Here is a 16,006-nt window from a genome sequence, read left to right as displayed (position 1 = left end):
AACTACTTCCAGTATTAAAATTAAGCATGTGCATAAATCTTTCCAAGATATAGGATTATACTTGTATTGGTTGTTTGCATTTACATTGCATGGCAAGTTATTGCTGCCTAAGGTAGCATTAGTGGGGAATAAATTTGTCATGGTCTTAATTGTAGAGAAAAATAATTTCACAAAAATGTTCTCAGACTTTCAAAATTAAAAAAGTAAATCATTTCCATTGTTTGTTGAAAAATGGGTGAAAAATCAAGGAAAACATGAATTATTTGCTTTTGGGGATCAAATTTTGATTAAAAACAAAATAAAATTTTTTATTGGCTTTAATTTTGATTTCCCCCATATTTCTCCCACTTTCTCACAAAACACATTCGCATTTTGGTTTTGAGTACATTATTCCTGAGTGTAACAAATAAGCGTTTTAAACTGGCCGGTGGCTTTATATTGCACAGCACGGGACCTTCTGAAGCTATTTGGTATGAAAATGGGTCATTTTTCACCATTGCCAACCCCAAGCACTCAAAAATCAAGAGCCATTCTTAAAATTAATGAGATTTTACATTAATAATTATTTTCCGTGGGGCTTAGAAGCCTTTGCCGCTGTGCTAGGTGCTGTACAATCCCAGGGCAAAATAATGGTCCCTCTCCCAGGCAGCTTCTAAGCTTAGGAAACTGACACATTTTGGGTAGTTCTTATTTGCTCTCTGGTTTTGGGCTTCACAGCTGCAATGGTCCCGGCACCACCACGCGAGCTGGAAGCTTGCTTCAAAACACCCCGCAACTCCCAAATCACAGAACTGGCCGCGCTGCCTCCCGCCGCTAGGGGCGCCCCGCCCCACAGCCAAGGCGGAGCAGGGACCGACGCCTGCTTACACACAGCGAACCCCCGGCAGCGCGGCTCAACCCAGCCCCATCCCACGCAGCGACTGCACGCGAGAGGCTCGAGCGCTCTGCTGTCGACTGCAGGGCGGGTCGCGCGCACTCCGAGCCAGCTCGCGGGCCCCAAGCCCCGCCCAGAGCTCGCCACTTGACTTGGGGCGCGCATGCTCAGTCTCCCAACAGGCGGTGCCGGGTTTTTTGTTGTTGTTTTTTTGCCCCCTTCAGCGCTACCGGTTCCGGGTCAGAGGTGAGGCTGCTTTACGCACGTGGCCGCGGAGGTAGGTCGCCTCGCTTCTCTGCCTCTCAAGGCGCGTGAGGCGGGAGCTCGATAGGGACCGGCCCTCCCCGCCCCCGCCGTGAGACGGGCAGAGCCACCCCCCCCCCGCCAGCTCCCGGGTGCTTGGGCGGCGGGGACCCCCCATGGGGCTCGGGCAGAGCCAGCGTCCCCCACTCCCGCCCCCCTCCCGGCCCGGCAGCGCTGGGGTGTCTGGCCCCTGCTGCATGGAAACACCCCGGGTGCTTGGGCAGAGCTTGTGCTCTGGGAAATTTTTCAGCGCGCTGGGCCCGGCCGCCGGGGGGTGATGAATTGCTCTGTGTCGGGGTGGTGGCGAGTCACCGGGAACGCAGCAGTGTGAACATACGAGAACTTGGTATGTCCCCGCCCCCCCCCCCCCCCCGCGCTACACCCGCGTGTGCCCGCTGAACGCCTTGGTACCAACTCGCCTTCAGTCAGTTGCTCTGGTATTTTATTGTCGGTAAACTCAGGCTCTGCTGAAAACCAGGGCAGAGATCAAATGCAGTTTGTTGCAGGGTTGCTTTGTTTGTGTGTGGTGAGTTTTATTTTACTTATTTTAACATTTAGGCTTTTGCCACAGAAATATAAAAAATGACGTCCCTCGCCCACCAGCTGAAACGGCTCGCTCTCCCTCAGAATGACCCCAGCCTTTTGTCTCGAAGTGAAGCAGCATCCTTGCTGTTTGATTGCAAGGAAGCTGCCAATATTGACAGAGACACCTTCTTTGCAATAGGTAAGTGCGACGATTGAGACACTGTCAGCTTAAACGCCACATTTCTGTCAGAAAATGTTATGATCTTCTGTTGTGGGTAACACTATGGCTGAAAGTGATTAGAGGAAAAAATTGTCCTATTTTTCTTTGTGCCTTTGAAAGCACTTCGATTTAGTTAGTTTCCTCTTTCTCTTTTATAGTCTCCCTATTTGTGTAAGTCTTTCCCACTGGAATGTAGGAGAGTAAAACTTCTTAACATAGAAAAATGTGTTTGTAAAACCTCAAAAGTTACGAGAGAGATTCCGGGGCAAGCGTAGTACCTGAAACTACTTTTAACCTAGTTTATTAAACTATTATTTTAACATGAGGATGACCTTTTAGCTTATCTCAATCTATATCTAATGTAACATAGGTATCTGTTACCTTTGAATTTAAGCACCAAGAGAATCCATGTATTTCAGTGGATCTCAAACTTTTTAACTGGTTACCCCTTTCACATAGAAAGCCTCTGAGTGCGATTTTCCCCTCCCCCTTTATAAATTAAAAACACTTTTTAATATATTTAACACCATAATAAATACTGGGTGTAAAGCGGGGTTTGGGGTGGAGGCTGACAGCTCGCAACCCCCCCTATAATAACCTCGCGAACCCCTGATGTATTTGAACATTTGTTTCTCTCATGTCTCCCTCTGTTGGTTGGTTTCCTTGCTTTACTTGCACCCAAAGTCACTTTGCACTTAGTTTGTAGTATTTACAAGCCTGTCTACAATAATGAAATAGTTTTTTTTTAAATTTTATTATGCTGTAAAAGGAAGAACAACATTTGACCATAATAGTTTAGTTTGCATGACTCATTCAATGAAACTGATGTACAGGAGTGCAGTATGAAATTGCAGACTAATGTTGATGATTCTTTGATGGGTAGGAGAAGAATGTTTTGAGGTAGAGAACTTGTGTTAAACCATTTTCACATACCATTTTCTCTCTTAGGGTGCACTGGCCTAGAAGAGCTAATGGGGATTGATCCTTCTTTTGAAATGTTTCATTCTACTTTGTTCAGTCTCACGTCAAAGGGCTTAGAACGCAGTGTTCAGACTAAAGCAGTAAATGAGCAGCTGGATGAGAATATTTCATCATTCCTGATTCATTTGTCTCCTTACTTCATGCTTAAACCAGCACAAAAGTGCTTGGAGTGGCTAATTCACAGGTAATCATATAAATCGCATGCATGTCAATAGATAAGTTTATGAGACACACACTTTTTTTTTTTTTTTTTTTTTGTTAGAATAGTTTGGGTGTGATTTGAACTGAGATTCCTTGAACTACAGGTTCAAATCCTGGCACAATCAACTCAGATGTTCATCTTTACTAGGCAAGATAAATTTAGTTGCTCGCAAATTAGAATATGGGTCTGTTACGAGAGAATTTAACAAGGGTCTGTATGCTCTCTGGGACTATTAAAGATTCCATGGCATTCTGTATATGGGTTTGTCTAATTGTCCTTTACCAGAGTTTCCCAGTTCTGTGGTTGGCTCTTCTGGGACGGAGCAGCAGCTGTTACATTTTGCAGGATTTTATGAGGTGTTATACCAATAAAATAAAAACCAGCAGGATCTTATTAAAGGGGAAAAGGCAAAATGCCACATTTATTGTGAATACAGAAAGAATCATAGTAAGCAGTTAGTTATAGCTGTAACATTCCATTCAATTTCATATTTGTTCACACACACACACGTTCTGCAAGGTTATCATCATAGTTACCAGCCTTAGAGTTGCTCATGCCAAGCCACTGGCCAGGTGGCCTAGACATGAGGAGGGAGCAGGGCCTTGTCAGAAGCTCATCTGATGCTCTTGGAAGTTGGTTTGCCGAATCAGACCCCAAAGTGCTCACTTTCTAGAGTCCATTTTTATAGGAATTTCTTCCTATGCCAGTCTATGGGAATTGCTTCATCATGCTGTTGCTGAATCAGTCAGCAGATGGCACATTCCTGAAGGCTCCGTGCTGCCAGATGTTATCTTGTTCTTTGGTTCTCCCATCCTTGAGGCTGTTGGGTGGATTCCAGTCTGCCCTCCGGGGGTCCTCTGGTTATTTCCACTTGACGCCTTCTTCAGCCAATGGACACTACATTCTTAGGCTGGCACCTCCCTGATCATTCAGTTATTATCCACAACAAGCATCCATCCACATACATCCTCTATGTCTATTTTAATCACAATTGTTAACAAAGAGAGATGAATAGGACAAAAGGGCGGGGAGTCTCTGGGTGCTGTTTCTGTTGTTACAAAGAATTGCTTTGAGAACAGACTCTGTCTTAGAATGTACTAACACAATTAGCAGCTTGCAAGTTTCACACATAGAGGGAGAGAAACCCTACCAAAAACCAAGAGATCTCTTAATTAGTAATACCCTGGAATTTAAACTATGGGGAATCAAACTCATTTGTGATTTTAATACAGAACTTCTTTAATATGATCCAACAGAGGCATTTATTTGATAACGTTCAGAATGAAAGAGGCTATGTAAAATTGATGTATTTTCAATGTAATATGTGAACTCTGTCCAGTATAGTCTAGTGTAATATATTGTTATGTGCTAAATATTTTTTAATTCCAAGGAACTGAAAAGAATGGGAGATAAAATGGACCAAATATTTTGTAATATGCTACTGTCCTTATTTACATAAGATGTTTGCAAATATAGAAAGTGGAAAATACTTAATAATACTAAAGCATGAATGGCTGTTGCAGATGCATCCATTGGGTTGCAGAATTGCTCTGGCCTATGTTATGCTGAAGCTCAAACTAGGTTATCATAATGATCCTCGCTGGCTTTAAAATCTTTGAAAATGAAACGTTTGTTTCCCTTTAACAAGAGTTGTCGGTTAATCGCAGTTAACTCACACGATTAACTCAAAAATTAATCATGATCAAAAAAATTAATTGCCATTAATCGCAGTTTTAATTGCACTGTTAATAGAATACCGATTGAAATTTATTAAATATTTCTGGATTTTTTTCTACATTTTCATATACATTGTATTCTGTGTTGTAATTGAAATCAAAGTGTATGTTGTTTTTTATTACAAATATTTGCACTGTAAAAATGATAAACAAATAGTATTTTTCAATTCACCTCATGCAAGTACTGTAGTGCAATCTCTTGTTGTGAAAGTGCAACTTACAAATGTAGACTTTTTTTGTTGCATGACTGCACTCAAAAACAAACAATGTAGAACTTCAGAGCCTACAAGTCCACTCAGTCCTACTTCTTGTTCAGCCAATCGCTAAGATAAACACGTTGTTTACATTTACTGGGGATACTGCTGCCCTCTTCTTATTTACAGTGTCACCAGAAAGTGAGAACAGGCATTTGCATGGCACTTTTGCAGCTGGCATTGCAAGGTATTTACGTGCCAGATATGCTAAACAATTGTATCGGCCCTTCATGCTTCGGCCATCGTTCCAGAGGACATGCTTCCATGCTAATGACACTCGTTAATTAAATTTGTGACTGAACTCCTTGGGGAAGAATTGTATGTCTCCTGCTCTCTTTTACCCGCATTATGCCATATATTTCATGTTATAGCAGTCTCGGATTATGACCCAGCATGTGTTCGTTTTAAGAACATTTTCACAGCAGATTTCACAGAACGCAAAGAAGGTACCAATGTGAGATTTCTAACCGACCCAAGATTTAAGAATCTGAAGTGCCTTCCAAAATCTTAGAGGGACAAGGTGTGGCGCATGCTTTCAGAAGTCTTAAAAGAGCAACACTCTGATGCGGAAACTACAGAACCTGAACCACCAAAAAAGAAAATCTTCTGCTGGTGGCATCGGACTCAGATGATGAAAATGAACATGCCTTGGTCTGCAGTGCTTTGGATTGTTATTGAGCAGAACCGTCATCAGCATGGACGCATGTCCACTGAAATGATGGTTGAAGAATGAAGGGACGTGTGAATCTTTAGCGCATCTAGTACATAAATATCTTGCGACATCGGCTACAACTGTGCCAATTGAACACCTGCTCCCACTTTCAGGTGACATTGTAAACAAGAAGTGGGCAACATTATCTCCTGCAAATGTAAACAAACTTGTTTGTCTTAGCGATTGGCTGAATAAGAAGTAGGACTGAGTGGACTTGCAGGCTCTAAAACTTTACATTGTTTTATTTTTGAATGCAGGTTTTTTGTACATCATTCTACAGTTATAAATTCAACTTTCATGATAGAGATTGCACTACTGTACTTGTATTAGGTGAATTGAAAAATACTATTTTGTTTTTTACAGTGCAAATATTTGTAATCAAACATAAATATAAAGTGAGCACTGTACACTTTTTATTCTGTGTTGTAATTGAAATCAATATATGTGAAAATATAGAAAACATCCAAATATATTTAAATAAATGGTGTTCTCTTATTGTTTAATAGCGTGATTAATCGCGATTTAATTTTTTTTAATCGCTTGGCAGATCTACTTTTAACTAATTAGAGTAGAAAGACAATTTCCCTGTGAGCAGGTTATTCCATAACTGCTGAGTGCAGGGTGTCTTGCTTTTTGGACTGAGCATCTGGTCCTGGATGCTGTCGGAGACAGTATACAGGTCTAGATGCACTTCAGGCCTGATTCAGCATGGCATTCTATGTTTCAGGTTTTTATTTGCAACCTGTGTTGCAAGAATAGTATGTATGGACCTCGTGCTATGAAATTTCTGATTGTGTTTGCTTTTTTCCTTAGGTTTCATATCCATCTTTACAACCAGGACAGTTTGGTTGGTTGTGTCTTGCCGTACCATGAGACTAAATTGTTTGTGAGAGTTATTCAACTGTTAAAAATTGGAGACCCAACTCATAAATGGAATTGGTTGCATCCAATTAAGGTAAAATAGCTAAAAGATACAGTTCAGAGGATGTATGAGAAATAGAACTTAGTAAGGTCCTGGTCCTGATATTGTATCTATTATCATGCACCCTCCTCCCCCCAATCCCCTGTTTGCGTCCCCATGGTTGTGGGTCGTGGCTACAAGATTCTGTTGCAGCATTGGGGCCACAACGTCCACATGTTGTTCCTGATCTCTCTCTTTAAAGGAAAATTCATTATAGCCCTTGTTTTGGCAAAGGAAAAAAAAATCTGCTTTTTATTATGTAGTATGTTTGCAGTCAACTTGGAAACATATAAAATTATATGTACAAGTAATTGATATAAAATTAAAGGGATGAAATGAAGTCCAGTGAGAGGAAACCATTACTTGTTTCAGTTTAAATCAGGATATCTGTGATCATTTAATATGGTTTGGAGAGATGAATGAAGTTTGTGTGTGTTTGATTTCACTTTAGAATATTCTAATTTTATTTATATTTTTTAAATCCTTTTTCTTTTATTTTTGTCTTGGACAGAAACCAGGAGTCCCCCTTGCTAGGGGTGCTTTGATTACACACTGCTACAAAGACCTGGGTTTCATGGATTTCATTTGCAGTCTGGTGACAAAATCTGTAAAGGTTGGTAAATTGTTCTAGTTCTGCTTTCTGTCTTGGTGTGTCTCTCCCCCTCCCCCCTTATGTATTTGCATCATGGTGTGCTGTTTTTGCACATCCTGAATTGTGTAGCACTAAACGTACTCAATACACAGAAGCGTCTGAAAATCTTTTTTCTTTGAGCCCACTCTGATTTACAGAGATGTTAGAACCTAATAGAAATTAGTGTAATATTGTCATTGGGAACAGTATTGAAAATTCTATGGATCAGACCATTGGTCTTTCTGCTCTGATGTGTTGCTTCTGGTGGTGGCCAATATCTGAGGCAAAATTGGAAAAATCCCAAGTGGGAGAGACAAAATGTGCAGTTGGCTAACTTCAGCACTGTATATACAGTGAGAGGTGAAGGAGAGAGGGCGCTTTAGCTGGTGGAGGCTGGGGCAAAGGAGATTGTTTCTTGGTTAATGCAGGAAATTGACTGATGGCCCAGAGTGACTCCACAAGATTTTTACTGTAATCCTTACGGAGAAAATTGAGATGCTTTAAGTTTATTTAAAAAAAAAAAAAAAAAGCCACCTGATTCCTGTCACGCTGTTTGAAAATAATTTTTGCGCTTGGGCACCTCTTCGTAGTTGTCATGGCTATTTTAAGTTTGCGCTTTGAAATGTTAACAATAGTTTTAAATTGTGGATGTTAGACCCATTGATCTCAAGGTGGTAGAAAGAATCATAGTTTTAAATCACTGGCCCAAAAAAACCCTGTAGTAATAAAATCTTAGAAGAAAGACAGATGTAGCAGTCACATTTTCTTAAACTTTTGGAATATGCCAAGATAAGCAAAATGCAAATACAGTGGATTACGCTTATTAGCAAGTTCTCAGTTCCTGACAAAGAGTTGCTGTTATTTCAAAGTTGCCAATAAATGGCAAAGTAGGTTTACCGGGCTGCAGCCAGGAAAGGAAGCTCTGGGGCTTGCCGAGCATCAGCCGTAGGCATGTTTGCAGAGTTGCAGCTAGGAATGGCACATCCCAGTGCTTCCTTCCCTGGCTGCAGCCCCTCAAACCTGCCTGCAGTCAGGGCCTTTCTTTCAAAAGAGTTCAGTCAGTGGCATGCCATTGCCAGTATCCAAATCTCATTAACAATAAAGTCAATGGGACAGGATTGGTTCCTGGTGAAATGTTGCTGTTAATCAGAAGTTGTTAATATCAGAAGTGCTATTAAGCAGAATCCTGTAGTAACAGGAACTCTTAGCATGAGACCTTAAATATTTTAATTATGTTTTTGATCATCATCCTAATGCCTAAGTAACTATTTCCCCTTCATTCTAGATCTTTTCTGTACATGATGGTAGCGTCTCTCAGTTGAGGGTCCTGTTTACTTTTTACGCCTCCACCATTGTGTCTGCTCTTGGGGCTGTAGAGAAGATAACAGACACTATAGTCTCCAAACTGCTCCCTTACATACAAAAGGTACCCAGTATTTCATTCTCTTGCATGATACAATGTGGCTTATTTTGCCAGCTAGAATCCTGTAATTAGCTTCCAAGAGGGATTTTCACCCTGGAATAAATTAGAAAAGAGACTAGGTAAACAAAACATAGCTCACTTTTCTGTGTTCCTGTTGCTGCTTCTGCTAATCATGAAAGATGTACAATACCTGTTTACCTCACAATCCTGCCTGATGGAGTAAACCTTGACCGGTTCAGGATTGCTATTGTTGGACTGTATAGGGAGCTGCGTCCGCCTGGCTTTGATCTGATATGCTTCTCGTAATACGGCACCTCAAGGCTGAGGGAGTCTGGATAACCATAGCTAAAGCCCTCCCAACTTAGTTGGCCGTGAAAAACGCGTCATGGACTGTGAAATCTGGTCTTTTGTGTACTTTTATCCCATACTGTACAGATTTCATGGGGTAGATCAGCCTTTCTCATACTGGGGGTCCTGACCCAAAAGGGAGAGAGATGTGGGGAGGGAGGGAGAGGTTGCAAAGTTATTGTAAGGGGAGTGTGGTATTGCTACCCTTACTTCTGCACTGCATTTAGAGTTGGCAGTGGCAGGAGAGCAGTGGCAGCTGGCCAGGCGCCCAGCTCTGAAGGGAGCACCCTGCCAGCAGCAGCGGAGAAGTTAGGGGGCAATACCATACCTCTCCACCCTTACTTCTGCACTGCTGCCTTCTGAGCTGGGTGGCTGGAGAGTGGTGGCTGCTGACTGTGGGCCCAGCTCTGAAGGCAGTAGCGGAGAAGTAAGGGTGGCAATACCATAACATACCATCCTTCTGTGCTGCTGCTGCTGGCGGTGGCTCTGTCTACCCGCTTTGCTACAGTGTTAATGAGCATATGTCTTCTTTGTCTCTGTCTAGATTTGAAGTTTAATTAGCTCACTAAAGCTTTAACATGATGAAAAGGGGATAATGCAATTGCATTAATGTTGGCCAAAGAGTATCCTGTACCATTATTTAGACAGACTTTTTTTAAATTTAAACTTGGCAGAAATGCACTTTGAATCCTTTCTCTCTTGGTAGGGTTTGAAATCCTGTCTAGTGGATTACAGAGCTGCAACCTACATGATCATCTGCCAGTTGGCAATGAAAGTGACAATGGAGACCTTCTTGGTGCAGTCCTTGACATTACAGATCAGCAAGAATTTGACCAAAACACCTTCTCTAGCCAGGGAAGGATTGGCCTGCCTGCTCGTTCTTCTTCAGAACCAAAAGGGAGAGGGTCTTGGGAAAAAGTAAGTATACATGAGTTGACAGATTCCCTCTTAATAGTTGAGTCCTAAATATCATTACTTTCCATCTTTAAAAGGATTCTGTCATTACCATAGGGTGGTCACAGCACTATAGTTAAGGCTGAGACTACCATACTGTTTGACAGTCAATATTTCAAAGTGCTCTAAAATCCACCTGCGTAATCAAGATTGTTTTGAAGATTTCTGTGTCTCGTCAGGGGTAGAGTTAGTGGTATAAGTTTGAGGTCGTCTTGTCCAGGTGTTCCTCAGATATAGCCCCTCCCCAGGACTAAGCTGCTTGTAATATTCAGGTGTCAATCCCAAAAGCATGAGGAGATTAGCTTGAAAACTGGCATGCCACAAGAGGGGCTAGGGTAGAGTCCGTAGTGCACATTTGGGGTAATTTGGTCAGTGGTTTTCTGAGTTACAGCCCTCCTAAAATGAGCTGCTTATAATATTAGGACAGATATTATAATATCTGTCTGGGAACAGACAGAGTTATGCAGAGTTAGAAAGAATTTTTCTTGACATGTATAGCATGGGCTGCTCCTGGGAACAGATATTGACCAGTACTAAGAACCAGTTCAAAAATATTTCTGAAGTTACTGCACTCTGGAAGCTTTATTGCTAATGCTTATTCATCTGTGAGAGCTATTGTTTCCTCAGAAACTCCTTAGAGAGTGAAACACAGAGAAATGTGTTCACATGGTGGCTTAGAGGAACAAGCACTTGAATGCCAGAGCCATTAGTTAGAATCCTCTTCTTTGGAGTTCCGCATTCGGAGTACGTTAGTGTGGTCAGCCCACCTTTCCCTTGGTGTCCGGGGCCATTATGGTGCTCCTTTTGGAAGTGTTAGTGGTGTATGCAATTCTGAGGAATTTCAGCATCTACTTATCTGCCCAACTCCTTCCCTGGGACGGTTTGGTGGGCAAGACTGTGTCCAGGATGTGAAGCCTGGGGTGGGGACAGAATGATACGGAGGAACTAGTTGCCACATTGCAGATGATAGCAGAGAGGCCAGAGCAAGAGTTCCAACCAGAAATGAATCAATTCTCTGGTGGGATAGGTTTGCTGAACTCCTGCTGGGCACTGGGAACAGACATCCTTGGTGCTTGGCACAGGCACACAATGCTCATGCAGTATGGAAAGCTGGTAAGATGCATAATCAATGTGTGGCACAGCACCCAGGCACTGAGGCGGGGGTGAGAATATTCACTCAGATGAATGGAGCAGTTTGCAGTAGCTCAGAGCTATTGTTTCAGGTCTCATTCATCACCAAAAGGTGTCGTCCTTCCGTCTTAGCACATCCCATTGAGATGAGTATGCCTCTGCAATCCTTCTGCTCCCTTTCCCCTTATATCAGCCCCAGAGGCCACGCAGAACAGTCTGCCACCCTGATCAAAACTTCGGTGTGCCACCCCCTCCTCATAGGCCTCGGGTGGCAGATTTGGCCTGGCTGCCCCAGGCAGCTGCTTAGTTCACATGTAACTAGAGAGGCCTCTGCCAACCCCCTTGTCCTCCCCCTCCCCTGAAGTGGAGTAGAGATTCTGGGGCGCCCCTCCCTTTAGCTGGTAGACGTGCTCTTTGCAGCCCACAAGTTACCACCTTCCCTTCTGCCCTTGGATCACCTGTCCTAGCCCAACTGGGCACTGGAGGAGGGCGGAGCTAGTAGTTGAATGGTGGTGAGGTCTTCTAAGGAAGACCCACTCATCTCTCCCCAACACATACAAGTACCCCTCAATCTTTCCCTTTTCCCTACCACCAGTACTTTAAGAAACAAGGGAAGTAGACTGTCCAAAAACAAGGCAGAGTTATGGTTGATTGACAGTACCTTGTACCTTGGCAGAATGTGAAATGCACCAATTCTTAAACCGGTGAAAACTGGGAAATGCATCCCCTGTAACCCTTTTTATTTTTTTCATTGAGGGTGAGCCACTTGACAATATGATGTGGACAGTTGAAAGTTCTATATAATAGAAGGTGATGGCTAAGCTATAACCCAGAGCAATACTCAGTCTTTCTTTTGGTGTTCTCCTGTGCAGGCCATTTCGTTACCTGTGTAACATTCCAGACCTGGTTACTATCCTGCATGGCATTTCAGCTGCATATGATGTCACTCCCCTTCTGCGTTACCTGCTGCCGCACCTGGTTTGCTCCATTATTGACTGCGCTACTGGTATGTTAGCATGTGCCCAATGTTTTTTCTGGGTAAACCCTTGTAGCAGCTTGGCTAGATAAATCAGTTTTAATTGTTCCTGATGATAGACTACTCCAAACTGTGAGGAACTGCTCGTGGTCTTCTTTCTATGAGGTTTGTGGAATAGCTTTGTTTTTTTTAAATGCAACAGCAGATTAGTGATGTGCTAGGCACTAGATATTCATTTGCAGTGCTCTGATGAGACTAGATCTATTGAGAGCTAGTCTAATTTTACGAAGATGCTTGACTTGTCAAGTGCTGCACATAGAACGTCGCTTGAGAGAACATATGTAACAGTTGCCACAATTTTTACTCCAGGCATATAGTGATAATACTGAGCAGCTCGTAATATTTAATCATTGAAAGATCTATAGGAAATAAATAACCTTTATGGTCCCCATTTTACAGGTTGGGAAGGTAAGGTACAGCACATGGTTACTTGACTTGACCAAAGGCACACAGCAGGCTAGTGTTACAGATGGGGTACGTTCCTGTCTCCCATTTATGTGCTTAATCCACGAGAAACTGCTGTCTCTTTTTTTTTCTGTGGTTGTTGGTGTAATAAATGTAGAGAGTTTATTTTAAAACAACTGTTCATCTTGCTTTTAAAAAATGTCTAATTGTATGTTTCTTCTTAAGAGGGGCATGAGGAATCTGAAGTGACAGATAACCAAATCTATAAGAGACATCTAGAAGCCATACTTACAAGTGTAGCACTGGAAAAGGATTTAGATCGCCTTTTGGCTTGGTGAGCTAATTTCAATTATTTTCCACAATGTATGTTAACTTCAGCTACAGTAGCACCTAATTTGTGACAACATAATTAGCATTGTGTCAGAATGTCTGTTATCTTCCCAGCTTTCATGGGTTCCTGACACACGCCCTGATCCTGCAGACATATTGGTGTTTGAACTCTGGGTGTTTAACTTCACTGGGATGACTCCTTTGAGCAGAGTTAAATACATGGATAAGTCTTTGCCGGCTTGGGGCCTTACAAAGAGAAATTTACTTTGGGGATGAAATTTAAACTCAGAAGAAAACCTGTATTTATAACATATGCTATGAATCACAAAAACTATTCTATTCGTCTCAATTAATAATGCTGATGATTAGTGTTGTCTTGTCGACATGTCTGTTTTTATTTGTGTTTTTGTCACTTTAGTAAATTTCTTGAAGAGTTTATTTCCTATGGTGTGGAGAATGAATCTGATTCCACCAAAATGGCTGTGCTCAGTAAACAACTTCTTCCTCTCATCAGACTTCTTGAAAGAAAGTAAGTTACTTTTTACTTCCTATGCATTTTGTGCAGTATGAAAGTACGGTAAGTCACCTGTGAATCAATATATTCTTCTCTTAGTAATTTGTGTTCATATGGCATTTACGTAGGGTACCTTTATCCTAATTGTGACTTCATACTTGTCACTTAGGTATGCTGAGTGATTTATGTAAGCATAATTTTGGTCTTTACAGTACATGTAATTAAAGCCAAATCTATCCTTGTACATTCCCCATCACCTTAATATCTGAGCACCTCAGCTGCTAGCCTCTCCCAGCACTCTTAAGTTCTACTGAGCCTTTTCTGTTAATCATTTATACTAGTGGTTCTTTATATTATTGACCAGATTTACGAAAACACGATCAGATTAATACCCTTTGAAAAATTACTTACTATAATTTATTGTAAGTGGATGAAGCTTTTTTTAAACAACTAACAGAATCATCCAAAGCACGGGACATGGTGGTGATGGGGGACTTCAACTACCTAGATGTCTCTTGGAAAAAAAAATTATTATTATTACCATAATAATACCGTGAGTATTGCTCATTGCATTCACTGACAGTGCTATTTTAAAGGTGAAATTGTAAAAGGAAGATCTGCCTATTTTAGCTATGTATTTTTTTATCCCAACTGCATCTAAAATGATAGTACCATAGAGTAACAACTATATTTTTTGCTCAAACATGAAAATTCAAGAATAGTCCAGAAGGAAGACAGGCAGTCCTTAAGAAAGGAGTATGAAATAAAAAAGTTCACCAACCTGAGGGTCCTGCATGTTCAGACATGTTCTGTTCATCGTCTTCAACGCAGCTTCCTCCTGAGAAGGAACACTTCTCATGATGTTTCATTTGGGCAACCAGGCCTTGTATTTCTGTGTTGCACTGTTTGCATTTTGCACACATGCCGGTCTTACCCACAGGTAGAGGAACTTCATTAAAATATTCCCAAACTGGATTTCTTTTATGGCCTGCTGCCATTATAGGTTTGCCCTTCTAGTGAGAGAATGGTACGGTAGATCTCAAATCAATGAAGGCTATACTCAGAAAAACCTCAAGACTTCGGGAATATGCTGCTCAAACAGTTTCACTTTTGTTTCTACTGCCTGTCCCTCCCTTCTCACATTTTCTCCAGACTCCTTCTCCTTGTCCAGATCTATTCTGCCCCCAACCATCTTCTGTTCATTGAACTTTTTGAATCTCTGCACTTTTAGAGAGAAGTAAGGGTTTGACTTTGTGTACACAAGTTTGCAGAGGGACAGTAGGGTTGAGGTCTGTTGTTTCTCGTCTCTATGTATTATTTATTTACAAACGTTTTTGCTGTTAATAAGTATGTTATCTCTGGAGACACAAATCCACAGTTTGAGAACTGCAAAACTAAGCATGTCTGGTGGTATCTTCTAGACTGAGTACTGAGTCCCATTGGGTAGATAGAAAGCTTAACCTAAATAATCTATACAGAAGCCCCTGTAACCCCATAAGATTGGGTCCCTTAATCCATGAACTTTTGGAACTCATTTACAAAACTTCTTTTAAACATTAAACGAATATATTGTCTCATACTATAGAATTAGAATTTATAATCCCTGTTCCATGATGAGATACATTATAGCTCAAAGATATCTTAATTAAAACTATCTTTATACAGGCTTTTTCTTCAAAAAGCATTTTATCCCAAAAATCAGATTTTATTTATTTATTTTTTATTTTATTATTTTTATTTTTGAAATTATTGATATCCACCCTGGAGAAGACTGAGAAGCGACATAACAGTTTTCAAGTACATAAAAGGTTGCTACAAGGAGGAGGGATAAAAATTGTTCAGAACCTCTGAGGGTAGAACAAGATGCGGTTGTCTTATAAATTTCAGCAAGTGCGGTTTAGTTTGGCCATTAGGAAAAGTTTCCTAACTGTCAGGGTAGTTAAGCACTGGAGTGAAGTGCCATGGTAGGTTGTGGAATCTCCGTCATTGGAGATTTTAAAAAGCAGGTTAAGCAAACGGATGGTCTAGATAATACTTAGTCGTGCCTTGAGTGCAGGGGACTGGAATAGATGACCTCTCGAGGTCCATAGAATCAGTCCTATGATTCTGTGATTCAAACAAGTGTTCCAACATTCTGTATCCTCTGCATGTATTTCTGTTGTAATTGGTGCATAACTTCTATAGTAATTCTCTGTGCAGAACCTGTTTCTCTTGGTTGTTGGCAGATATCCTAAAGCCTTAGACTTGGTACTGGAAGAGTATCTGAAAGATGTTATAAATCAGAATGAGCAAGATCTTTTCCACCAATTTATCTCTCTCTCAGTGAGTGGCAGTAAATATCAGGTAGGTAAAGACCGAATTTCTGGACCTAAATCAACTCTGGTATGCTGCCTTGAAGTCAGTAGTATTATACTGGAGTGTATTTGTCCTTTCTTGTCTCTCTCTCTCTTTTTTTTTTTTTTTTTT

At 41.3% G+C, this 16,006-nt stretch overlaps 1 protein-coding gene across 4 annotated transcripts in view; it reads left to right on the top strand.

Moving 5' to 3' along the window:
• The first annotated feature begins 788 nt into the window (after positions 1–788).
• HEATR1 (HEAT repeat containing 1) overlaps positions 789–16,006 on the top strand; it is a 52,719-nt gene continuing 37,501 nt past the window's right edge. Inside the window, exons 1-11 of one of the 4 annotated variants that reach the window (XM_043544339.1) lie at positions 789–1,120; positions 1,736–1,901; positions 2,871–3,087; positions 6,621–6,762; positions 7,280–7,381; positions 8,685–8,825; positions 9,877–10,088; positions 12,128–12,261; positions 12,922–13,030; positions 13,445–13,555; positions 15,766–15,883. In XM_043544339.1, the coding sequence (XP_043400274.1) occupies positions 1,760–1,901; positions 2,871–3,087; positions 6,621–6,762; positions 7,280–7,381; positions 8,685–8,825; positions 9,877–10,088; positions 12,128–12,261; positions 12,922–13,030; positions 13,445–13,555; positions 15,766–15,883 (1,428 nt within the window). In that variant the 5' untranslated portion in view covers positions 789–1,120; positions 1,736–1,759. Of the gene's footprint in view, positions 1,152–1,285; positions 1,524–1,735; positions 1,902–2,870; positions 3,088–6,620; positions 6,763–7,279; positions 7,382–8,684; positions 8,826–9,876; positions 10,089–12,127; positions 12,262–12,921; positions 13,031–13,444; positions 13,556–15,765; positions 15,884–16,006 lie in introns of those variants that run through there. The other 3 variants (XM_027831135.3, XM_027831133.3, XM_043544338.1) reach the window with 3 other exon arrangements.

Source organism: Chelonia mydas, chromosome 3 (assembly GCF_015237465.2).
Source record: "Chelonia mydas isolate rCheMyd1 chromosome 3, rCheMyd1.pri.v2, whole genome shotgun sequence".
NCBI classification, from domain to species: Eukaryota; Metazoa; Chordata; order Testudines; family Cheloniidae; genus Chelonia; species Chelonia mydas.
This window is presented reverse-complemented; position numbering and strand designations above follow the sequence as displayed.